This window comes from Eumetopias jubatus, unplaced genomic scaffold, assembly GCF_037043125.1.
Source record: "Eumetopias jubatus isolate StellerSeaLion01/CBP00866 unplaced genomic scaffold, mEumJub1_p1.0 scaffold_15, whole genome shotgun sequence".
Taxonomy (NCBI): Eukaryota; Metazoa; Chordata; class Mammalia; order Carnivora; family Otariidae; genus Eumetopias; species Eumetopias jubatus.
The window spans coordinates 68132691-68158813 of NW_028274821.1; the positions used below are offsets into that span (position 1 = coordinate 68132691).

The 26123-nt window shown below is 40.5% G+C and overlaps 1 protein-coding gene across 1 annotated transcript in view; it reads left to right on the top strand.

Moving 5' to 3' along the window:
* SLC44A1 (solute carrier family 44 member 1) overlaps positions 1-22563 on the top strand; it is a 196183-nt gene extending 173620 nt beyond the window's left edge. The window contains exon 16 of the mRNA XM_028108788.2: positions 21936-22563. Within this exon, the coding sequence (XP_027964589.1) occupies positions 21936-21950 (15 nt within the window). The 3' untranslated portion in view covers positions 21951-22563. The remainder of the gene's footprint in view (positions 1-21935) is intronic.
* The last annotated feature ends 3560 nt before the right edge of the window (positions 22564-26123 follow it).

Genomic DNA, 26123 nt, shown 5'->3' on the forward strand with positions numbered 1-26123 from the left:
GAACAAAAACTTTTCAAAAGTCAGAAAGGTAGTTAAAAAAAAAATAGGTGGGCTCAGGGCATTTTAAGTGTTGGTCACTGAACAGATGGTGTGTTTCAGCCATAGACTGCACTGGAATGCACATATTCCATTGTTTCTAAGAAAGCACTCTCCCTGAATCCTCCCGTGGATAACTATGTCATGCCAATTTTAAGTTTCTAATGGAATTTTAGTTTATGTTTTCTTTGTAGTAATGTAATTTATCCCACTCTTTTACTACTAGGGTTTTTATTTATCTTGGATTTGCAAAGTTAACATGACAGTAGGACCTGTACTCAGCAGCATTTTGATTTTCATTATTTTTGTCTTTGTTTTAAAATAATGGATTTAGGGACGCCTGGGTGGCTCAGTCGGTTAAGCATCTGCCTTCGGCTCAGGTCATGATCCCAGGGTCCTGGGATAGAGTCCCGCATCGGGCTCCCTGCTTGGCGGGGAGCCTGCTTCTCCCTCTGCTTCTGCCTCTCTCTCTCTCTGTCTCTCATGAATAAATAAATAAAATCTTTGAAAAAGGAAAAAAAAATAATGGATTTATTATTGTCTGTGTTTTAAAGAATGGATCTTGGTAACAAGATTCCTTTTCAACTATATGTCCTATAAAGTAACCATTAGGAATCCGTTTATTGGCAGAATTTCTGTAAACATGGGAAAGGAGGACTCTGTTCTTTATGGGAAAGGAGGACTTTTTTTCCTCTCATGAGGGAAGCCAGGTTCTTTGATGGGGTAAATATAAGAAAGGATAATTTCAGTCTTTACTGGATGCTATGTCAGATCGCTCAGTGGTGATCTCAAGCCTGAGGATGTGCTGCCTGACTTTGTGAAGGCACCCAGGGGTGACTGGCAAGCTGTAAGGGCTCAGTACATGTTTGGTGAATGAATGAACCAATGAGTCCCTTTCCTGCCTGACTATCTCTGAGTCAGGGCTATGAGATGATATTGTACAGTGTATGCGGGTGCAAATCAGTGTTTCTCAAAGCGCCTCACCATGGAGGGTTGAGGGAGGATAAGAAGGTGGTGCTTAAAATGGAAATTTTTTATTCAGGCCCTACTCCATACCTACTGAATGAGATCTCTGCAGCTGGGGCTCAGGTAACTGCGTTTTAACAATCCCTGCCCTCCAAGTGACTCTCCTGGGCAATGAACTTTAGAACCACGGGCGTGTATATTGGCTGTACCAGTTGAAGCTTCCACAGAGGGATGGGACCTTAGACAGCCGCAGGAATTCCAGCTGGAGCAGGATTTGAGGTGGTCATCCTCGAGAAGGCGGTCGTAGCAGATGTGCTTGTCTCTGGCGCCACCTGCTGGTTAACAGTAACAATTAGCAAGCATTCAACCACCCCACCCCCCCCCAACTACACAGGTGTTTTCTCTTAAGGGGCCCACAATACTGTGGGTGCTACATTTTAGTGTTTGAATTCTAACAGCAATGAATAATATACCCAAGCCCCAGGCATCGGGGTGGGGGGACACTTGCTTTCACATTTCTCTCCTCTTTTTACTAGCCTTCGGTAGAATCAATGGTTTCTTGAAGAATATTGTCCTTCAATTGTCTTCCATGTTTCTTAGAACAAATATTCTTATGTCACGTTCATATGAAACACTGACAACTTCTGGATGTCCTCTGAAAGGATTTACTGAAATTTCAACTAGGGAACTTATTCTTTGTGGTTGTTTGAGGAAATAACAAGAAGCCAACTTTTATCTCTCATTGAAGACTCCAGGCAAGATATAGTAAACATGTTTCAAGATATCTTAGAGCAATTGATTCCTTTCCTTATTCAGCACCTACTCTATGCCAGTCCTCCTCTCAGGGAGCTCACACTTCAGGGATGGAGAGGGGGTGGGTGCGGTCAGGGCCGTGGAGGCGTATGTGATGTGTGGAAACGGCGAGGGGATAGAGATGGAATCCAGGAATAAGATGAAGCCTGGGGAAAATTCATTCTTCCAAATCTTACATAGACATTCCCAGGGCAGAAGTTCCCAGAATAGAGACAGGTATGTGCTAAAACATAGAGGTGTGAAATGGTATTTGGGGTGTCTGCACTGGGAGAGAGATAACCTCCAAAGAATTTGTTCTTGTGAAGTGTGAGGCTGCAAGGGATGGGTGATGGGGCCGAGGAGGTAGGCCAGGCCTCATCCACCTGCTAAGAAGGTTCGATTTCATCTTGTAGGTGTGAGTGACCATTGAAAAGCTTAAATCTAAGATTTGCTTTTTATCGTATTTTTTATTCCATTGGAATATCAATGCAGTAAGTACAGGACTTCCTTTGTAACTAACAGTGGTCAAATCTGAGTCCAAATTCCTGATTAAGACTATAGGAAGTAGTTGAGAATTTTGTGCAGATTCAACACAAAAAGTCCCAGTCCCTTTGGAAAGTTTCTTAGTATTCTGGTAATTAGATTTGACCTGTGTGTTTTAACAGGGGATTCTTTTAATGCAGGTATGTGGCAGCAGTGGATTTCTGCGCCTTTAAAAAAAAAAAAAAAAAGATTTCATTTATTTATTTATTTATTTATTTATTTATTTATTTATTTATTTATTTATTTTAGAGAGAGAGAGAACACAAGCAGGGAGAGGGGCAGAGGAAGAGGAAGAGGAAAGACTCTCAAGCAGACTCCATGCTAGGCATGGAGCTGGAAGTGGGGCTCCATCTCATGACCCTGAGATCCTGACCCTGAGATCATGATCTGAGCCGAAACCGAAAGTCGGATGCTTAACTGACTGAGCCATCCAGGTGCCCCATCTGTGCCTTTTATTTCAGAACTTCCGCACTGCCTTCTCTTCCTGCCCTTACAGGACTCTCCATGAAGCTTTGCCTATCGCACAAAATCCAGGAAAATCTCACAGGTATCCTTCCCAGGACCAAAAGCTAGCACTAGTTCATATTCAGAGCCAGAGGCAGGAAATAAACTCATTCATTATTTTGTGCATAATTTTTCATCTTTTAAAAATAATAAGTGATCGGGCACCTGGGTGGCTCACTTGGTTAAGTGTCTGCCTTCGGCCCAGGTCATGATCCCAGGGTCCTGGGATCCAGCCCCACGTCAGGGCCCCTGCTTGGTGGGGAGCCTGCTGCTCCCTCTCTTTCTGCTGTTCCCCCTGCTTGTGCTCTCTCTCCGCCTCCCTCTCTCTTTCTCTTTCTCAAATGAATAAATGAAATCTTTAACAAAATAATAAGTGATAATGGATATATTTCCATGTTGCTTTTCACAACAGTGTAAGGTGCTCAGCTTGTGTTCATGCTACAGAATCGACACTTTTCCTCATGAAAAGAGACAAACAGAATTTGTTTCTCCCTCCTCCCTTCTGCTCCATCTTCAGCCACACCATGCATATCCTTACACATTTGGCCTGGCCCAGCAGAAAAACCATGGATTTGGAAACTGATGGACTTGAATTTGAATCTTGCCTCCTCCCTGCCATTATGTTGGCAAGTCACTTAACTTTTCCTCTTTTTTTTTTTTTTTTTTTACTGGGCAAAGGAGCTAATAATACCTTTCCTTGAGGATTGAGTGAGAAAAATATGTATGAAATGACTGAGACCAGTGCCCAACACACAGCAGGTCCTTAATAAATGTTAGCTCCTTTCCCTTTTTTCTTTCCTTCCCCTGATACCAGTGAATCATCAAAAGACCAGGAAGCACACAGCATTCAGACTGCAACAGTGGTAAGTGGCTATTAGTTCATGCTGTTCTGTGCTGTTCTATGGGGCTTACCTCTGAAACAGGTTAATTAAATAAGAGACCTTTTCTTAGCTTACAGATTTTCTGTCCCAATCTCTCTGTAAAGAGTTTGAGCTCGACGGTCATTAACCAGCTGTTTCGAGAGGAATCCAGTTCTGTCAATATTTGCTCACCGCTGGACGTGGTCCATAACTCCTTTGTGATCCCCAAAGCCAGGCTCTCTTGACCCATGGGTGGGGCTGCCCCATCTGCACAGATAAGCAGCTTGTGCCTGACTGGACCGACCCCAAATCAGGAGAGGGTCTTTTAGCCACTCATGCCCAAGGGTGATTTTCTTATTAACAGGTATTACCTAACACACTGAGCGTTCTTGCTTACTAGCCAAGTCAACAACCTAAAGGACATTACTCTCAAAGATTTGGTCCAAAGTTAATCTTTGACTTGAAGGGATAACATTGGCGGGGGGTGGGACAGTTCCCCCAGATTGTATATATTCTGTTCTGTTGTACTCATCTACTCTTAATATCCTGGAAATGCAGAGCTATTGGCAAATTGTGTCTCAACAAACTTGGCAGGGGGCATGACAATCAAAAAAGGGCCAAGTGACAAAAGATTGAAAAGCCACAAAGAAAAAAGACTTTGCAGCTGAAGAACCCTAATGTTGGCATGCGGGCATGTGGTGGGAAGTGTGCTGGTTTGCACAGCGTCGGTACTCCCCGCCAGCACTAATGTAAACCATATAAACACCTGCCGGAGGACGGCTGCAGCCAAAGCTGGTGAGGACACGGGGAGGTAACAATGATACTCAAACCTTACTCTGCATTATTTGTCCTTGCAGGATTTTAAAGTATGTTCAAGGCAACTTTTATTTTCGTGTCTAATAAGCTCAAAGGGTTGGAAAGGAGACTGTACCTTCACCGTAGTTTTACAAAGGGAGTATCTTTCAGGAAATACACGAGTCAGGAGAAAGAGCCTTTGAACAGACTATTATGTCCCAAGCCGGGATTTAAAAGATTTGAACACACTTTACTCCAGGAAGCATCTTGTTTGCTCTGGAACTCCTAGCTTACAGGTACACCCAACTGCTAATTATTAATAAAAATTAATTTAGTAATCCCTACCTTCTAACCCGGTTAGGAGTCCTCGTAGAAGGCAGCCTGTTTCCACGCCGCCTGCTCTGACCATTGGAGAGCAGAATCTGGTGCTTTGCACCTTCCATATTACACTCTGCTCTGTCTTTTCAAACAGCTGGTGCCCGTGCTGTTTGAGACCTGTTTGCTCAGAGGTCTCTTTTGTCTGCTGTTATTCAGGACAAATGCCACAGTCCCCAGAGCCCATCTAATACGGGATCCCCTGGTCTGGATGGAAACCATCCTGCTGCTGCCTCTTAGTGGCTAAGAGACCCTCAAAATAAAATTTGCATCATATTTTAAAAGCTCATTGTAAAATAATACCCTCCGAATTATAGTTCCTTGGGGCAAAGCCTGTTCTCGGTGTCCTATTTGTGGTCTGCATGAAGTTAAACATTTTTTCCCAAAATTCTTAGAGTGCCATCCCCAATCTAAATCCCAGCATTGTGTCAGGAAGAGAGGGGAGACACCAAATGTCCTGTTTAACTTCTTGTTAGCTTCCAAGGAAGAAGGAGGAAGTCATAGGACTTCGTTAAATAAAAGTCATGGTTATCTGTAACTTCTATTATTTACGAAGGGTTGGCCTCCTATTGGGAATGGAAAAGTAATGTTATCATGAGATTGTCCTGGAGACAGCAATGTGTGCATGGAGGAGTAAGAGTGGAGTTACAGAGACTCCTTCCTTTCACTAGGAATCACACATCCCTGTTGTATACGTCTCTTTCTTTTCTTCCAAAGTAAAGAAGTCTGCAAAGTTGAGATGATTACAGTCAATATGATATTTATTTAAATAGCACAGTCTAGATAGATCTTCTTTGGGTTGCTTTGATACCCCACCAAGCAAAGAATTGCAAAGGCCCCCTCAAAGATGCAGACAGATAGCATAATTTTGGTATATAAAAAGCATTTTACAGATGTGGAATGAACTAACAAATCTCTAGGGTTCCAGAGGTGTAACCACATCATATATTTTAAGAAGGCAGATGTTGAGTTTTTAAAAAATCATACCTGGGAATGCTTCCTCTGGTTTTCAGATAGATGTGCTGATAAATTAGATGCATTAATAGTTTATGAATCAGATGTGCTAGTATGATGTACATTGTTCCAGGAACAGCCACCATTTACTGAACACGTCCTGAGTGAAAGCTACTGTACTGTGGGCTTTATGTGGGTTATCTCTTTAAATTCGTATAGGAATCATGAGACATTGAATTGTTCCCATTTTATTTATTTATTTATTTATTTTTAAAGGTTTCATTTTTTAAGTAATCTCTACACCCAGTGTGGGGCTTGAACACACAACCTTAAGATCAAGAGTCGCATGCTCTACCGACTGAGCCAGCCAAGTGACCCCAGTTCCCATTTTAAAGGTGAGAACACAACGGCTCCTGTTCAGAGAAGAGAGCTACAACACTCATAATCCACTCTTGCTTTAGGTTCATAATACTCCAGGCATCTCCTTGTAATTCCTCTGGCACCTGAGTATGTTCTTATTATTTCCCAGCCTTGTATAGGGCCCAAGTCTTCCAATAACTAGAAGTAAATATAGTGTTGTGCATGGTGAAATCTTCTACTAGGTGTCCGCTGAGAGGAGACAAGATGGTGTTGTTGGGTTGGACTCTCCTGAGTGACAACCATAAGGACGTCCACCAGCACCGCTTTTAACTCAAGCTCACAGTCAAATCTAGCAACTTAGGTGCTCAAGCCACGTAGTAGGAAATGTACTTCAAATCAAGAGTTTGGGCTGGCCCTAGTGTGCACAAAGGGGCCTCATGCCCTGATCTGAGGTCTCCTGTTGCATCCTTCTCTATCAGATGCCATGAGACAGGCCCCTGGCTAGGGCAATGCTGCCCACAAGTCCTGGTGAGATGATGTGGCCACTGGCTAAGAGTTAAATTTGCATCGTATTTTAAAAGCTTACTGTAAAATAATACCCTCCAAATTATAGTTCCTTGGGGCAAAGCCTGTTCTCGGTGTCCTATTTGGGGTCTGCATGAAGTTAAACATTTTTTCCCAAAATTCTTAGAGTGTCATCCCCAATCCAAATGAAGAAGGAATTTTAACTTATTCAGATTGCTCTCCAGAGCTAAAGAAGACGTGTGGGGCAGGCTATCCAAGTCACCCAATTCAAAACTCTAGAGTCTTCCATAGCTTTTCCTTCTCCCAGCCCCCGACAAGGAACAAAGCTAGATTTATCTCAGGCCCTGTGTGGGTCATAGTAGGTACTCAACAAAAGTTTATTTATTGAATGGACAAAGGAAAAGTGGGAGGGAGAGAAGGACGGGGGGGGGAACAGCTCTTTTTAAAAGTTATTTGGCTGGGGGCGCCTGGCTGGCTCAGTTGGTTAAGCGACTGCCTTCGGCTCAGGTCATGATCCTGGAGTCCCGGAATCGAGTCCCGCATCGGGCTCCCTGCTCGGCGGGGAGTCTGCTTCTCCCTCTGACCCTCACCCCTCTCATTCTCTCTCTCTCTCTGTCATTCTCTCTCTCTCAAAAATAAACAAAATTTAAAAAATTTTTAAAGTTATTTGGCAATGTGCATTAAAAATTGAAAGAATGTGTACATCCCTTCATCAAGTAATTCTGTATTTAGAAATTAAAGATATGCAAAAAGATGTCACTACAAATCAGAGTACTGTTCCTAATGATAAAATATTGCAAGCAACCTAAATGTCCAGCAAGAGGGAACCAGATCAATGAATTTACAAGATATCTATACCTGTTCTTCCCCTGGTCTTTCCCATCTCAGTAAAAAGCACTGTTAAATCAGTTGCTCAGGCTGGAACTCTAGCGTCATTCCTAAATTTCCCTCCCTCTATTCCAGTTGTTACTCCAAGTCCTATACAGATTAATGCAGATGTATTAGCATCAGTTAATACAGACGTATTAACTTAAGCAGGCAATAGATGTCGTCAAGCCTAAAAGCCAGTGTATGAAACAGTTATGAATGCTTTCAAGGGTTTACTTGTCATGATACAAAGGAAACACATTGGAGTAAGTAGGTGCTGATGACTCCATCAACATCATGTAGGATGAAGTTAACTGAGAGACACAGAGAAACATGGACGAGGAAAAATTAGAAAACAATGATAGAGGGTCATACGCACAGAACGTACCGTATATGCTTTATGGATGATTTATGAGATTTTTCCAAGTTAATTTGGACTAGATGCAATCAGTTCTGCCTCAAGTAGCACTGAGTATCAGGTCCTCACCCTTGCGCTCCTCCCTCTGGACCTCTTCACAGGGCAAAAAGTCCACAGAGCTGAGGGGACATGGTCCCCCAAAGCCTGCTTCCTTCCCCTGAGACCACACTGAAGAAACCCAGGTCCCTAGTACTCCCTCCTCCAACAAGGCCTGAATAGGTTTCTTCTCCAGGTACCTCCTCATAAGGGTGGATCCTGGCTGTGGCGGGTGGTGTGGACGGAGCTTGGACTAGTGGGCTCAGGAGTCCACAGGGGAGCATCAGAAGCCCCTTACAGTGTGGCCTGGAGCCAGGGATGGGAAAAGAATGGGAACAGGGTCTTCCAATTGTCCTCTTGCCTCCGACCCCATAAATGCTAGCAGCCATCCTGGATGCAGAGTTTACTGCCGCCGCCCCACAACGCCATTATATCTCATATCCACCTGTTACTACCTCTAGACTACTCTAGGCCCCATCACCTCTTGTTTGGATTGTTGCTGTACTCCCCTAACTAGTTTCTCGTCTTACACTCTGGTCCCCCGATCCATTTTACACAGAATAGGAAGAGCGAGCTCTCTCACATGTGAATCAGATCGTGTACCTGCCACAGGGTGAAAATACAGTACATGCTCCCTGACGTGGCATCGAGGTCCTCCGGCTTCTTCTGTCTCAGCCTCAAAAAGCGCCAGCCACATCCACCGTCTTTCTCTTCCCAGTGCTTGCTGAGAGTTTTTCCACCTCAGGGCCTTCAACTATGCTGCCCGCCCCTCGGCCTGGAATATACTTACTCATCTTTCACATGCCATCCCCCTCCTTCAGGTCCGGACTGACTCCCTCCTTACTCCCTTACTCCCTCAGACAGACCTTCTTCCACCCTCTGTGTACCTCCACTATCTTTTCTTAGAATCCTCTTTTTTTCCTTCCTGGTGTTTTACCACAATTCAGCCCCCTGCAGTTATTTCTGCTGTTTGTTTAATGCCTCTGACCTCCATCAAACTGTAATCATCACGTTCAATAATATACATACCAGAATTTTGTACTATATAGTACATGTGTGCAATTAATTAAACTGTAAGTGGAGTACCATTTTGTCATAAAAATAATGTTTCCTGGCATAGAAAGTTGCACGGGATGTAAATTCAAATGAAAAAAAGCAGACTGGGCTCCTGGGTGGCTCAGATAATTAAGCATCTGCCTTCGACTCAGGTCATGATCCCACGGTCCTGGGATCAAGTCCCGCATCGGGCTCCCTGCTGCACGGGGAGCCTGCTTCTCCCTCTCCCGCTCCCCCTGCTTGTACTTTCTCTCTCTCTGTCAAATAAATAAATAAAACCTTAAAAAAAAAAAGAAAAGAAAAGAAGCAGACTGTATAGTAATATAATCCCATTTTTGTTTTAAAAAACATGAATATATACTACACATACATTTGTGTGTGCTAAAAAAATCTGCAAGGGTGCTACAGTGGTTTTCTGGGTTGCAAAATTATAAGTGTAGTTTATTTTTGCTCATCTTTTAAATGCTGAGTGTGTATTATCTTCATCATGAGAGTATATCTTAGTTTTTATAACTAAATAAAGACATTAATATCCACCTGTACAGAAACTATCACAGTAAATTAACATTTGACTTGGAAGTAGATTAGATGCCCAGCATTATGGGAACGTTGAGCCTGGGTATGGAATATCAATTCAATAAAATGCTAGGTCACCATTAAAAAATCATTGTGAAAGATGCCACAGCATGGAAAATGCTAATGATATATTAACTTAGAAATTTAAAAAGTGGGCTGGGGCGCCTGAGTGGCTCAGTAGGTTGAGGGTCTGCCTTCGACTCAGGTCGTGGTCCCGGGCTCCTGGGAGTGAGCCCAGTGTCAGGCTCCCTGTTCAGCGGGGAGCCTGCTTCTCCCTCTCCCTCTGCCGCTCCCCCTGCTTGTGCTCTCTCTCTCTGTCAAATAAATAAAATAAAATCTTAAAAAAAAACAAACTGAAAAAAAGAAATTTAAAAAGTGGGGTGAAATGTTAAAAATAATCTTAAAATGATGTTACTGCTTTGCAGTGATAGAATTTGGTGATTTCTTTTGTTCACCAAACTCCCTGTAATATTACTTTCTACATTTCTACATGTTTGAACAATTTATGTCTGATCTCCTCTTGTTGCATGTTAATGTTTTGGTAAGAATATTTGTAGAATTTAGGCTTTCTGTATAAATGACCAAAATAAAATCTCAAATTCCCGGGGATGTGAAATGCATCACTAATTCCACAAGGTGGCACTATCATAGTTATTAAGCCGCATGAGAGAACTTGCTGGGGTTACTCAGGGCATTGCGTCTTTCCTAACGTTATTTCTTATTTGATCTTTGATTTACATTGGCATTTACATTCCTTTAAAGTCCTGAAAATGTAATATATTTTGTGGGTTTTATTTTTAAATTATAAGGTAAATAATTCCCTGACTGGGAGGATGTGAAGGTCTCTCTGCCCACACATTTTTGGTTCCTCACTACTTCTTTGCTTCCTAAGTCTTTTTCATTTTTAAAAATAACAGTTAAATACTATCAACTGATATTTCCTGAAAACATTTTATGAGTAAGTCATTGTTCTGGGTCCTTCTACGCATTACCTCATTTACTCTTGCACAGTGGATGGTCTTCATTTTACAGATGAAAAAACAGAGGCTAAGGGAAAATTGGTAATTTGCCCAGAGTCCACAGTTATTTTTTACCAGAGCCTGGATTCAAGCCCAGTCTCTGTAAAGAAATGGTTAAATGGATAAAATGAAAAATAAGAAATAAGTGAATAAATGACTATACATAAATAAATGAGAGAGAGAGAGTGTGTATGTGTGTTATCTATCTAATATCTAATTCAGGTCATATTAAAAATAAAAGGTCACAGTAAATTAGATACATATTAAATAATTTCTATCCTCTGTTTTCCCTTAACATAAAATATGAGAATTTTATTGTGTGTTATTAAAAATTCCTTGCAAATAGGACTAGTAGATTTATAATCTTCTTTCATTTTATGTACTATATTTTCTTCAGTCTTTCTCCTATATTCGAATTTAGCAGTTCCCTCTCAAAATTAGAGAGTTATTAATAATGTTAAAACGATCACCTTTGTATAGAAATCTTTGTCTTTATCTTTGTCCATTGTTAAGGATACATTCCTGGAACTTGAATGACTTATGAGGTAAAAAGAAACGAACTTCTAAAAGACTCTTGTTGAGTTAAAGGTTTAACCTGATGATCAAAGTAACACATTTTCCTTTTAATATACGTAGCAAATATTTCCAGAAAAGAGAGAAAAACTATGCTGTATCCCCTAACCGGAATGAACTACTTTTATGATTTTTGTTTATTTCCTGCTATATATTTATATATCTACATTTATCCACATATATATCTCATTTCCACAGACTTGATAATAAAACATATACACATAGAAATTTTCATACCCTGTCCTTGCCATTTAACATTATATGTAGGTATGTATATATACACAAACATATTTCAGATCTTTATTCTTCAGAAACATGATTTATAATAGTGGATTTATATTTCCTTGTATTAATGTTTTATCATTAAACTTTTAGATTATGTATAGTCTTTTGATTGTAGAGATGTATTTGTCATAATGCTGACTGGTTCCTTAAGATAGACTTCTGGTCATGGTATCACTAGATCAAAAGGTAAAGGTACTTCTTTATGAATGTTGATACATATTGCCAAATTGCTCTCAAGAAAGATTGTACCAATTTACTAAAGTAAATATTTACTAAGGTCTAGGAATGTCCCCCATTTTCCCCCACACCTGGCAGATAATCATGACACCATTCTCATTCGCTTCTGACAACCCTAAAGCAAGAAGATGAATGACAGTCTCTTGTTTTTACTTGCATTTCCTTATTAGTGAATTAAGTATTTTGCATTTATTTATCAGCCCCTTATATTTCCTCTTCTGTCAATTCTCTGCTCATATCCTTTGCCAATTTTGCTATTGAGATATCACTGCTTTCCTTACTGTTGGATAAAAGATTTTTATATATTAGGGATATTAGCACTTTTTCAGTCATATATTCATTGCAAATATTTTTCATTTATAATTTGTCTTTTAATTTTGTTAGTGATATTTTATCTATAAACGGTTTAAATTTTTATTTTGTGTTATTTTTGCAATTTTCTGTTCAAGTTTTTCCTTATTCTCCTAAATTAATAAAATACTTATCTAGTCTTCTATTTTTTCCATATTTTTTCTTTTTAAAATTAAGGTATGATTTATGTTCTGTTTTTAATGATTTTATCTATCATTTTTCATATTTATTAATAGCTGGGAATACTTTTATTATATAATATGTTGTATAATATAAAATGAGGCCCATATTGAATATTTAACAAATTTCCACCAAATCATGTATTGAATAATTCATCCCCTCCCCCACTGTTTTGTAAAGATGTTTTATCATATGCAGTAGACCCCTTAATATTTCCAAGAAGTATAGTAGTAGCCAAGAGTTTGGGCTTTGTGATCAGCCACACCTGGGTTCAGATTCTGGCTCTGCTATCTTTTTGATTTGGGGGAAGTTACTTAGCTCATCAAATCCTAAATTTCCCCATCTCTAAAAGAGGGATTGTAGACAAGACTCTATTATATGGCGCATACAGAGCATCTAGCATGAAGTGTGTCACCTGGGAAACATTCTATAGGGTACATATTAGCTACCGTGATTGTGACTGTGATATTGGTAAAGTTATTCCATATTTTAATAAATCTCAATGTTCTTGAATGGTGTAGAAAGCTTTAATGAGTTACTGGGAATCTGAAAAATAAAACAAAGCTGTGTTTGTTTTAACCTGTAATGAGTTACTGGGAATTTAGTTAAAAAAATAAAACAAAGCTGCATTCACATCTTCACAGTGGATATTATATAGGCTCACTCACAGCTAAGTGACACACTTCCACACCCACAGGGCACACAATTCATGTTATGCCTTAGAAGGAAGACCTGAAGGATAAAAAAACAAAACCAAAAAGGGATTATCTCAAAACCTGGAGGGATTTGAGGGTTCAGCTTTCTGTATTACTTTAATTTTTTGACAATAATTATGTATATTGAGGGAAGAACAATAAAGAAGTTTCCATTGGAAGAACCTCATACCTGAACAAAGTTAGAGATTAATCATCACCAAGATTTAGAACTCACCGCCAACAGTAAAAACTTATCAATGCTTAAATCTGTAAATGTAGAGAAGCCTTGTAGGAACTGTTTCAAGGCATATTTCTTGTTTCATCGATTGCTCTGGTTTCTTGTGTCTTTTGTTTATTGTAGTTTTAGGTTGCACTTTTGTATCTGCGAAGCCAATTCCCACCTTAATCTTTATTTTGAGACTTTATTTTCTAGCAACTCTTGCCCATTATTCTTCCAGATGAAACGCAGATTCATTTTTAAGCCTTTCCAGCTGCCTACCTGCCATCTCCACTTGGATTTCTAATAAGCCTGTCAAATTTAACATCCCCAAACCGAACTCTCCTCAGTAAATAGACACTCCGCCCTTGCATTTGCTGGGAACAAAAGCTGTGAATCGTCCTTGACCATGCTTTTTCTCTCACGCCCTACACCCAGCCCATTAGCAAATCCTGTCAACTCTCTTTTCCTTAGAGAGCCATAATACAATCATTCTTGCCTCCTCCATTGCTGCTACCCTTTATTTCTCACCTGGAAAATGGCAACAGGTTCCTAACTCTTCTTCCTGCTTCCAGCCTTGTCCCCCTGCATTTTATTCTCAACACAAGAGTCAGAGTGATCCTTTTAAAATGGAAGTCAGATCTCCTCAGTCCTCTGCTCAAAACTCTCCAAAGGCTTGCCTTCTCACTCAGAATAAATTGATTAAGTTTCAGAGTCCCTACATGATTCACCCTCCACCCACTCACCCACCTACTGCTGCTGTCACATCATTTCCTACCATTCTCCCTTCAATCACTCTGTTCCCGCAGGAGACCTCCTCCTTCACCTGCTGTTCTTCATATAACCAGGTATACCTCAGGACCTTTGTACTTGCTTCCACATGTCTCATGCCCTCATTTGTCTCAGGTCTCAGTATAAATGCTACCTTATCAATAAGGCCTTCCTTGAACTACTTATAGAAAATAGTAACCCCACCACCACATTACATTCCCTGTCTGCTTAATATCCTTTATTTTTCCGTATAGCATTTATTATCCTTTGATATATAAAATCATTTAGTAAGTTTTTACTGTCAAAAAGGTCTCTGCAATTTTATTTAGAAGACTACTAGATTGATAAATTAATTTGGAAAACATTATTTTAAAAATAATTATTATTCCCATTCAGAATTGCACCTGAAAAGAGAGTATAACTCTGACCAGTTCCAAGAGCCTCCTAGAGACAAATGGACAAATAAGACCCAAATTCCAGTCCATATCATACAGCTAAAAGAATTTGAAGCCTAGTAAATTTTAAGCAGGTATAACTCCACATGTCTATCCCAGCACCCTCAAATTCATCTGATAAATACTTATTGAATTCCTAGTCTCTGCTATGCACAATAAACCAGTCTTGATTGAGGACTTCTATTTCTGGCATACTTCCAACATTTTCCAAGGTGACCAAAAACAGTAAGTTGACTCTACTCTCATTTTTTCATAGGCTAAAAACAGTTAAATGGTGGCTCTAGTTTTTGAATAGTTGCTTTATAGGCCTTTTCTTCGTCAATAATTACCTTGTAGGCCAACTATCTGTTCAGACCACTCCTTGTTAGAAGCAATAAAACCTTATCATTTGTGTATAACAAGAATGCCTGTTCTTCTACTTCACTTTGTTGAAGGTAGTTGAGGGGAGGCACCTGCAGGATTGAAGAAAACACCCAAAAGGGTACCATGTTATTAATAAACAAGATATAAGGAAGGGGGGGCAGAGACAATGATTCTCTGGGCCTGGAAGTCTTGTCTTTCTCTCTTTAGGGACCAACGCTTTGTTGCAGTGTGGTCTTCCAGAACAACCAAAGGTGGATCCCAGAGATCATAGAGTCGCATGGTATAGAGTTTGTGTCTGCTAATGTTCTATTACGATGAACGCTGAAACAAGAACCATAACCCCGAACTTTGGAACAAAGATGGTTTTCTGCTCAGCACAAGTTTTATTATAGTGCATTAGAGGAAACCCAGAAAGACAGCCCTGATTTTTTGAAAGATTTTATTTATTTATTTATTTGGTAGAGAGAGACACAGCGAGAGAGGGAACACCAGCAGGGGGAGTGGGAGAGGGAGAAGCAGGCTTCCCGCTGAGCAGGGAGCCCAATGCAGGACTCGATCCCAGGACCCTGGGATCATGACCTGAGCTGAAGGCAGCTGCTTAACAACTGAGCCACCCAGGTACCCCAAGACAGCCCTGATTTTTAAACGAAATTTTTCCGTTTTAAGTTGCTTAAAATTGAGGCTTACATTTGCCATAATGAAAAACTAAGACCTTCTTTTCATCAAAAGACACCATTAAAAGAGAGAAAAGACAAGCCACAGATTGGAAAAATGACATTTTTCATTACACATTTGATAAAGGGTCCCTATCCAAAATTTATAAAGAACTTCTGTAAATGAATAAGAAAAAGACAAGCCAAATGGTTAAAAGACTTGAACAGGCACTTCCCAAAAGAGGACAGTCAAATGCTCAGTGAGCATATAAAATGATGCTTACCATCTTCAGTTATCCAGGACAGGCAAATTAAAATCACAATGTGATACTACTACCCACCCACTGAAATGGCTAAAATTTAAGGTGTTGGCTAGGGAACTCCATTCATTGCTCATGGGAAAATAAATCGGTGCAAGCATATTGGAAACTTATCTGATGATATTATTAAAGCTAAAAATAAATATATGTCCTAAGATCCAGCAAGTTCACTCCTGTGTATGTGCCCAGTGGAAGTGTATGCATATGTGCGCCAAAAGATATCTTTAATAATCTTCATGGATGGGTTATTTATAAGAGCCAAAAACTGGAAAAAACTCTATGTCTATGTCAAATATACTTCAATTTTAAAAAAATAGTAAACGGGCACCTGGCTGGCTCAGTCAGTTAAGTGTCTGCCTTTGGCTCAGGTCATGGTCCCAGGGTCCTGGGATCAAGCCCCACATCGGGCTCCCTGCTCAGCAGGAAGCCTGCTTCTCCCTCTCCCACTCCCCCTGCTTGTGCTCTCTCTCTCTCTGTCAAATAAATAAAAATAAATAAAATCTTCAAAAAAAAATAAAATGTAATAAGAGTAAAAATAAAAAATAGTAAAAACTGGAAATAATTCATGTCCACAATAGTCAAATGGATTAATAAATTGTCGTATATTTAAAGAATAGCATACTACACAGAAGTGATAAAGAATGAGCTACAACTAACTTGAAACAACATGAGTAAATCATACAGATACAATATTGAGCAAAAAGCTAGACACAAAAGAGTACATACAGTGTGATTTCATTTAACTCAAGTTTAAGAACAGGTAAAAGTCATCTATGGTAAAAGAGAACAGAATAATGGTTACTTTGTGGAGTGTTTTGACTGAGATGGGGCATGAAGGAGACTTCCCAGGTGCTGGAAATATTCTATATGTCAATCTGGATGCTACATGAATGCATACACATGCAAAAAAGCATTAGCCATGTATACTTAAAATTTGTGTACTTTATTGTATTTAAGTTGTAATTAAAATTTTTAAATGTATATTAAAAAATAAATTTTTCCAGACACCATCCTCTAGTCTGTGAAGTCAGATAACTGCCCCTACTTATCCCCAGCAGACAGCTAGAGGGGTTTTCTCCGAAGAGGCTAAAATAGAATTTAAGGGGACATCAGAAGCAGAGCTACCACACTTAAATCAGGGGGATTAATTGGAAGTCTGCATACTGGAAGAGAGGACCTGAGGCCTTCTTGCCCCTTATAGCTCCTGGAATTCTAGCAACTGGGCCTTTGCCCACTAAGTAGGAAATCGGAAAATTATTCTCTGGGGAATCCAACTAGATCAAGGGAAAATACCTAAAGAAACTAATAAGGAGTTCTCCAACTAAAAGGCAAAGCCAGATCACCCTTAGTGAAGCACTTCAATGATAAAATCTACCCACAAATAAAAAACTTCCAACTAGTTTTTCATACCCCATTCTTTTTTTTTTTTAATTTTATTGAGAGAGAGAGAGAGTGCAAGCGAGAGAGCACAAGCAGGGGGAGGGGCAGAGGAAGAGGGAGAAGCAGACTTCTCACTGAGGAGGGAGCCCAATGCGGCGGGACCTCAGGACCCTGAGATCATAACCTGAGCCGAAGGCAGCTGTTTAACCTGCTGAGCCACCCAGGTGCCCCTCAGGTCCCATTCTTAAATAAGAATTCCCAGACCCTCTAGGCAAGTCTCTATGACAAGAGAGAGATCAAAACAAAGAGAAAACAACAACAAAATGACTTGGAGGAAACAGAAGGTAGAAGAAAACATTTTAAAAAGTACTAAGTTCAGGGGTGCCGGGGTGGCTCAGTCGGTTAAGCAGCCAATTCTTGATTTCAGCTCAGGTCATGATCTCAGGGTCCTGGGAATGAGCTCAGTTTCAGGCTCCCTGCTCAGGGAATCTGCTTGAGGATTCTCTCTCTCTCCCTCTCCCTCTCTCTCTGCTCCTCCCACCACTCTCTCTCTCTTCTCTCTCAAATAAATAAATAGATCCTTTTTTAAAAAGTACTAAATTCAGGTAGATAATAGAAAAGGCTTTATAGTGAAAATAGCTTGTTATTTAAAAGAGGAAGACTCAGAGAAAAACAAAACTCTTGGAAATTACCAATAGAACAAAAAATGTAAAACTCAGTAGAAGAGTTAGAAGATGAATTTGAGGAAATCTCTCAGAAAGTCGGGTAAAAACAAGGTGGAAAAAATAAAATTAGAGATTTATTCCAGGGGATTCAACATCCAAATTATAGGCACTCCAGAGAGGTTGCAGGGGAGGGGCCGCTGGGAGGGAGGGAGGGAAGGAGAGCAAGGGGGGAGGAATGTTATGCCGAGAAAAAGGATCAAGAATCAGAATGACAATGGCTTTCTCAACATAGCCACAAAAAAAATCAAAGGACACCTTCAAAATTCTGAAGGAAAATGGTTTCCATTGTAGATTCTCCACCTATCCAAACTATGAAATAAATGTGAGGGTAGAATAAAGGCATTTCAGATATATAAGGAATTTACATGGGATAATACCAATTATACCAGATCATAATCAAAGGTAATTGATCATTCTAAATGTTTTCTACATAAAAAAAATAATAATCATGATCAACTGTTTTTATTTCAAGGAGGTAGAATAAGAAAAAATTAAGTCAGAAGAAAGCAGGATGTTAAAAAAATAATACATGAGGGTAAAATTTGAAACCATTTAAATTCACTTTTTATTCAACAAATATGTACCTAGTGTCTACTTTTTGCCAGCACTGTTTGGCTTTTATTATTTGAGAGAGAGAGAGAGAGAGAGAGAGAGAGAGAGAGCATGCGCACAAGCAGGGGGGAGGGGCAATGGGAGAGGGAGAAGCAGACTCCCTGCTGAGCAGAGACTCTGATGCAGGACTCAATCCCAGGACCCTGGGATCATGACTGGAGCCAAAGGCAGATGCTTAACCAACTGAGCCACCCAGGTGCTCCTTGCTAGTACTGTTTTAAATGCTCAGAATACAGTGATGAAAACAGACAAAAGTCTTTGTCCTTTTAAAGCACATTAGGGAAATGTTTAAATAATAATTATACACCTACTTAGTGAAATATTATGTGACCCTTAAAAATATACGTGACTACCAGAGACATAGGAACTGTTTATAGTATAATGTGAGGCAAAAAGAACACAGGCTTGGTCAAAGACAAAAGGGAAGTCATAAACCTGAAATAGGTATGCTACAATGGTGAAATTATGAATAAATTTTTCTTTTTGTAAAAATTCACTTTAATTTTATACTGGGTTTTTAAACGGACAAAGGAAACATCAAAAATCTAAAAAAAATAGAACTGGTAAGTAAAAATCCTATGTTGGTTGTTTAAAATTCTATGCCAAGCATTTCATTTGGAAAGAGTTGTTGTCAAATATGTTTATTATCTGAAATCTTTATTAGACTTTTGCTGATAGGGTACTATTTGCTAGTAGGATACTAAATGATACTGTATTTAAGTTCATGTGCCATCTAAAAAATTATTCTACCAAGGGATATTGTCTCTGTTCCTTGAGAGAGAATGGGAAATTACCCACTCCTGATGGGAAAAATATGGCCATTTGGTGAGATGTTATCATGAACGCTTTCTTTTTACTCTAGCTATGCAGGGAAAAATGAGGGTATCGAAAGGAATGCAGATCCAATGTTAAATTGGAGGCTAGAAAGAGCAATTAAACTTTGCCTATTAATTAGCTCTATGAGCTAATGAGCTCTATGAGCAAGGTGAATAGGCTCCCTAAAATTGAACCAAAGAAATGTCACTGGCAGCTTAAAGGCAGCTGATACCATAGTTTTCCATAAAGGACACTCTAATATTCATGGCTGGTGAGGGGATAATACTGGAGGTGATGTTACTGAGCTACTTTCTACAGGTGGTAGTGAGAGCTTACTTTAGCATCATGTGTTTGTACTAAACACGAGACTTCAGGAAATCTCTGTGTGAGGTCCTGTGTCGAGAACTGCTGTATACTGTATAGGAAACAAAACTTTCTTGGATCAGTGAATTAGATCTAGTCTTGGACATGAAATCTGGGCTCCCAAGGGATCTGACATAAAGGGAAAATTCAGGGAGTCTTGAATGTTATAATCATGCCTCAAGATGAGTTAGATGCTGTGAGTTTTTTCGTGTTCAAGGGCAGTAGGAAAGATAATGATTGCATCAAAGTGTCGTGTAAAATCTTATTCAGTCAGACTACACACATTATTTATATTTGGCTTCTTAAACAATATTTTACAATTTTAAAATAGGAGGAAAGCTAACTGTAATGTAGTTTCTTGGATGGTATCCCTGGGATGGAAAAGGACGTTAAAGAAAATTAATGAAATCTGAATAAAGTATAAAGTTTAATTAATTACTATATACCAATGTGGGTTCATTAGTTTTAACAAATGTACATAGTGATATAAGATGGAAACAATAGGGAAACAGGGTGTGGGTATATGGGAACTCTGTATTATTTTTACAAATTTTCTATAAATCTAAAACTATTCTAAAATTAAAAAGTGTATCTAAATTTAAAAAATAGGAGGAAAAACTTTTATCTCAATTTCAGACAAATTACAACTTTGGCCTGAGCCTAGTGTTCAGGCCACGTGACGGTAACTAAACATCCACCACTCTCGGATGTCAGTCTAATCATAGCTTCTGTTAGTTTCAGCGGCAGGAAAAAAAATCTTGAAAGTTGAAACTACAAATCAAAGTATATAAAATCATAGAACACGGAACTGACGAGATGGCAATGTTCAGAAAATGTGTTCTGGAACATAGGAAATCATTGTCATTTCTTGAGTGAGGAAGTGATGCAGTGAGAACAATGACTTAGGGATTTATTCTATCAGCAGTTTGCAAAATGGATTGAAGATGGGGAGAAATCTGCGGCAGGGGATCAGCAAACAGGCAATAATTGGCATGTGAAAAAAAAGTCTCAAGACTAAAACCCTAAAATGAAACGCAGGGCAAAGGTTCAAGCAACATTATTCTTAGTGCCACATACAACCTGTTTTAGGCGCCTGGGGACAAGCAGGGTCTGCCAGGGAGACGTGTAGCAGGGCGATCTTAGCCTGACTCCACTCCATTTGAATCCTAGAACCACTGTATGTCCCCTGTTCAAGTCCAAGCTCTCTTTGCATCTTGTCAGGACTGCATCTTGTCACCTCTGCTTGTCCTTGCAGCCGCTCTGTGCTTGTTTGATAGTGGAGCTGGAGTCAATTCTTCTTTTCTATTTTTAACCCATCCTAATGGCTTTTAAAAAACTTTTTATGTGGAAAATATTTCAAACTTATAGAAAAGCTGCAGGGATAAGAATGGTACACAGAACACTGTAGACTCTTGTTAGACCTATTGTTAAACATTTCTCTCTCTCTCTCTCTCTCTATATATATATATATATATATAAATTGGATGTACGTATATATATGAATGTTGGAGAATAATTTGCATACATCATGGCCCTTTAGTCCTAACGATTTCATTGTGTATTTCCTAAGAATAAGGATATCCTTTTATAAAAACCACAGCATATAGCTGTCAACATTGGTACACTTTACTCAGTCACCGTTTCTTGAATTGAACCGAACGATGGGAACACCCATTATCCTGGTTTGACCTGTCCTATCGCTGAGTCACAGGAGAGAGAAATCTAAAGTCTCATTTGAATTTCAGGTTTGGGTCTTTGAGAGTATCACAGACTCAGATTTTTCAGATTCCTTTTGAATTGGATTCATTATGTGTTTGTTTGACTGCATTGTTCAGCTATTCTGAAACATCTTTTTCAAAGAATAATGCTGGTACCAATATTGGCAAACACTCACCGGACATTTATGATTATTCAGGCACTGTTCTAAGCACTCTATATTAATGCACTTAATCCTCACAACAACTGTAAAGGAACATACCATGACTACCTTCATTTCATGCAGGTGGAAATGTAGACATGGATGTTAAATAACTTGACCCCAAATATACAGCTGATAAGGGCATAAGATCAATATTTGAACTCAGGCTCTTTTCTTATTTGTTGATATGTGTGTGTGTGTGTGTACTTGGCCTTCTTACATTTCACTGTGACTTCTCTAAAGATGACCCCATGCTATTTCTTGTTATTGATTGGTTCTCATTGTGTCGTGTTCCCCTAGGAGAGAAGCATTCATTTTCTTGATGTGTTTATTTTTCAGCTGAAGCGAAGGTGACTGGTCCCATGAGCCCGGAAGAATGAGCTCAGAAGAGGCTGTTTACACGAGCGAGGATCTCCCACTCACCAGCTGTTGAGAGTCTGTGGATGAAGAGCAGGATCTTATTACTTTGATGGAAGCGTGTGACCATGCTGCCGAACCACCAACAGCCAACTGGATTTGGCACAGTGGGGCCGCCTAATAAATGATTCATCGGAAGTATTTGATACAAATCCGTCTTGCTGCAGTGTCTTCAAAGTTAGTGTTGCCTTCTTATCTAGCCTCCTGTATGTTTGTGTGATCTGCTGCTTCTCCCTCCAGCACCGCTACTGGCCCGAAGGCTGGATCCACAGTGGAATTCTCCTCACTCAGACTATTTATAGAGCCAGTGTGGGTTCATAACTATTTATTGAATGCCTGTTGCCTGCCAGTCATTAGACTGGATGCTTGAAAGCATTGAATCTTCACAAAAATCCTATAAGGTTGCACCTACTTTCTCCATTTTGCCTGTGAGGAAACAGAAAGAGAGAGGCTCGGAGGGGTTGTGCTCTCATAACTGGAGACAGGGACAGGGCTATCTGTGTATGGCAAGTGTTGGGGGGGGCGGTCAGGGAGGCTTTAGAGGCACTGAATAAGCAGGGAATTATTTTCTAAGAAAAATAACACGAGGGCGCCTGGGTGGCTCAGTTGGTTAAGCGACTGCCTTCGGCTCAGGTCATGATCCTGGAGTCCCGGGATCGAGTCCCACATCGGGCTCCCTGCTCAGCAGGGAGTCTGCTTCTCCCTCTGACCCTCTTCCCTTTCGTGCTCTCTCTCATTCTCTCTCTCTCAAATAAATAAATAAAATCTTTAAAAAAAAAAAGAAAAATAACACGATGTGCTTTTAGATCAAGGGTTGATAAACTATGGCCTGTCAGATCCAGCCCCCAACCTATTTTTGTAAATAAAGTTTTATGGGAACACATGTCCAATCCTGTATGTGTTGTCTATGGCCGTTTCTCTACAGTGGCATAGTTGCATAGTTCTGGCAGAGATCCCAGGACCCTGGGATCGTGACCTGAGCCGGAGGCAGACGCTTAATGACTGAGCCACCCAGGCGCCCCTTCTTTTTTTTCTTTAATAAAAGTTTTGATAACAGGAAACGAGGCTGAACTTTCATATATGATGTCACTGCACCTAAGTTAAAACTTAAAAACAAAAGAAAAATTTATAAATGTGTTATTTACTTTCCTACAGTAGACATTATCCATTTAAATTTTGAAAAAACTCTGGCTAAAATTTTTGTTTTGTTTTTAAATTGTAATATAAGCTTCTTCCCACATTGCTATGTATTTTTCATAAAGATAATTTTTCATGCTGCAGAATATTCCATCACTTGTATGTTCCAATGTTTTTTCTTTTTTTTTTTTTAAGATTTTATTTATTTATTTGACAGAGAGAGACAGACCGAGAGAGGGAACACAAGCAGAGGGAGTATGAGAGGGAGAAGCAAGCCTCCCGCCAAGCAAGGAGCCCTATGTGGGGCTCCATCCCAGGACTCTGGGATCACCACCCACGCCAAAGGCAGACGCTCAACCGACTGAGCCACCCAGGCGCCGCTGTTCCAATGTTTTCTTAATACTTCTCTGATATTGGGGCATTGAGGGCTCCTATTTCCATTCATTTCATCTCCAATCTCCATTCCCCAGAGTTGTTCTTTGCGGTTCCCACCTTTGCGCAGGCTGTTTCCTTGGCTTGGAGAGGGTCCTATCTTCCCTTCCTGTTGCTGTCTTAAGTTCCCCCTTCCAGCTTCGGTTCTGTCACCTTCCCTCTTCAAGCTCCTATTGCTAGGGAAAAGCCCTGCAGAATGAGAGATGGATTTCAAGAGCCTTATTTCCCTAAGAAGTGCTGACATGGCACCATCTGAACCTGACAACAACAGCACTGCAGTATCAAAGGCTCACAGACACCATTATTTCCTGGTGCTGTGCTCAGGAGAATGGTTTATTTTAGAAAATAATAATTGATAGGGTACCTGGGTGGCTCAGGAGGTTAAGTGACTGACTCTTGACTTCAGCTCAGGTCATGATCTCAGGGTCGTGAGATCGAGCCCCTCCGTGGGCTCCGTGCTGGGCATGGAGTCTGCTTAACATTATCTCTCTCCTTCTCCCTCTGCCCGCCCCACGCCTCGCCCCCCCTCAGGCTCTCTCTCAAAACATAAAAATAAAAATAAATAATTGATAGGTACCATATATTATGTACTTTCCATAAATCGGGCATTATTCTAGGTAAGCACTTTACTTACCCTGTCATTTATCTTCATTACAACCTTTCAGCTGGGTATTATTAATACTCTCATTTTACAAATAAGACCACTGAGGTACAAAGAGGTTACCCAATCGCCGAAGGCCACACAGCTGGTAAGTGGTAGACTTGGCATTTGAATTCAGTCTGGCATCAGAATCTGGGTGCTCAGCCCGTGGTCAATTCACTAGGGCCCTTTATCTCCCGAGTCTCAATCACTCAGTCTCATTTTGATCCACACCGTTCTCAAAGTATATGCAGAGGGAGAGGGGCTGCTGAGTAATGTTCTCACTAGGAACAGTGAGCCTGTCACTCTGGCAGGGGGTGCGGTGGAGGGTGGGCTTTGTGCTTGGTCATTCTCTGAACAAGATGTGTCCAGAGGCATTTCGGGAGCCAAGGCAGGCTGTGATGGAAACACCTGTGTCTCCCAGACTTCACTTATCTCGGTGTCTCCAGTGCCTAGCAGAAAACAAGCCATCACACACGGAGCAGGTATTGTGACACAGCAACATCATAATGGCTTCCCTTTAGTTAACTGCCCCCTTCCTGCCCTGTCCCAGGAGGGAGAGGGGCCTCTTGCAATGGAGCATAAGGGAGTGGGGGTGGGGAGAAGAGATAAAGAGCACATTCCAGAGGTGAGTACAATTGCAAAGCTGAGTCAGAAAGGGAATGAATAGTCATTGGCTTCTAATTTGCAGAATGACAGAACCTCAGGGTTCAGGAAGATGTTAAAAGTTATCTCTGCCATCTCCCCTTCCACTGCCTGGTCCCCCCTAGGAAAGCTCTGCCAAGCACATGCCTGGGACCTGCCACCAAGGTCCTTGCCAGCTCTGTATGGCCGTTAGAAAGTTGGACTTTCTGTTGACTGGAAAGGCACTAATTGGGTCTAATTCGATCGGTGGGATGCTGGAGAACAAGTCACCTGCCCTAGAGAGATTTGAAGCAAATGATCATGTCCTCTCTGACATGAGAAAACTTTCCTTTCCAGGCTAAATACTCACAGGCGCTTTTAACTGTGTCCCTTCTTACATGGTTCCCAGGCCCTTTGTTGTGTTTGTGTGCATCGATGGCTCCCCACTTTGCTTGGAGCTCGCCAAGTATGGAGCTAGACCACCAGCTCACAGCAGAGCAGAGTCATCCTTTCCCTCCTAGGAGAGCTTAAATGTCTATAAGGAGTTCCTAGGATCAGAAATTAGTACTCGGAGTTCAAGGGGGTGCCAGGACTTTTTGGTTGAGTTTGTTTTAGTCAGAAGGAGGCAGGGAAAAAGAAGAATTAGGTTTCTGTGATTGGGAAGAGAGGGTTGCTAATATTTTATGAATAGTTACTACATGACAGGTGCTGCTAAACACTTAACATGAATTATCTCATTTCATCCACTCAAAAACCCTGTAGGTGGTACTGTTATGATGCCTCTTTCACAACTGAAGAAACTGAAGCTCAGAGACACTCAGGGTTTTCCTGGGTTAGGTGGTGTATGCTAAGATTCAGGCCAGATATTAACAGGGAGAAACAGGTGGAGATTTGGGGCTTCAACAAAGAGCAGCATCTGGCCAGAGCTTATGCTTCAGAAAAGCCGGGATAACAATGAAAATGGGAGTTAGGGGTGAGAATAGGACTTCTAAGGCCTCAAAGACCAAGAGGGGAAGAAAGCCATCAAGGGTGATACAGAAGGGTATGATGTACAAGGGAGTAATAATAGTAACAGCTATCATTGGTTAAATGTGTACTAAACTCGGTGCTTTGCATATGTAATCTCCTTAATCCTCACAACAACCGTAACTGGGAATGACTACTATTATGATCACTGTTACAGATGAGGAAATTGAGGCTTATCTAGGTGAAGAGACCCACTGAAGTTTACGCAGCTGGTAGGCGTTGGTGTCAGTTTTTAAATTCAGACTGTTGAC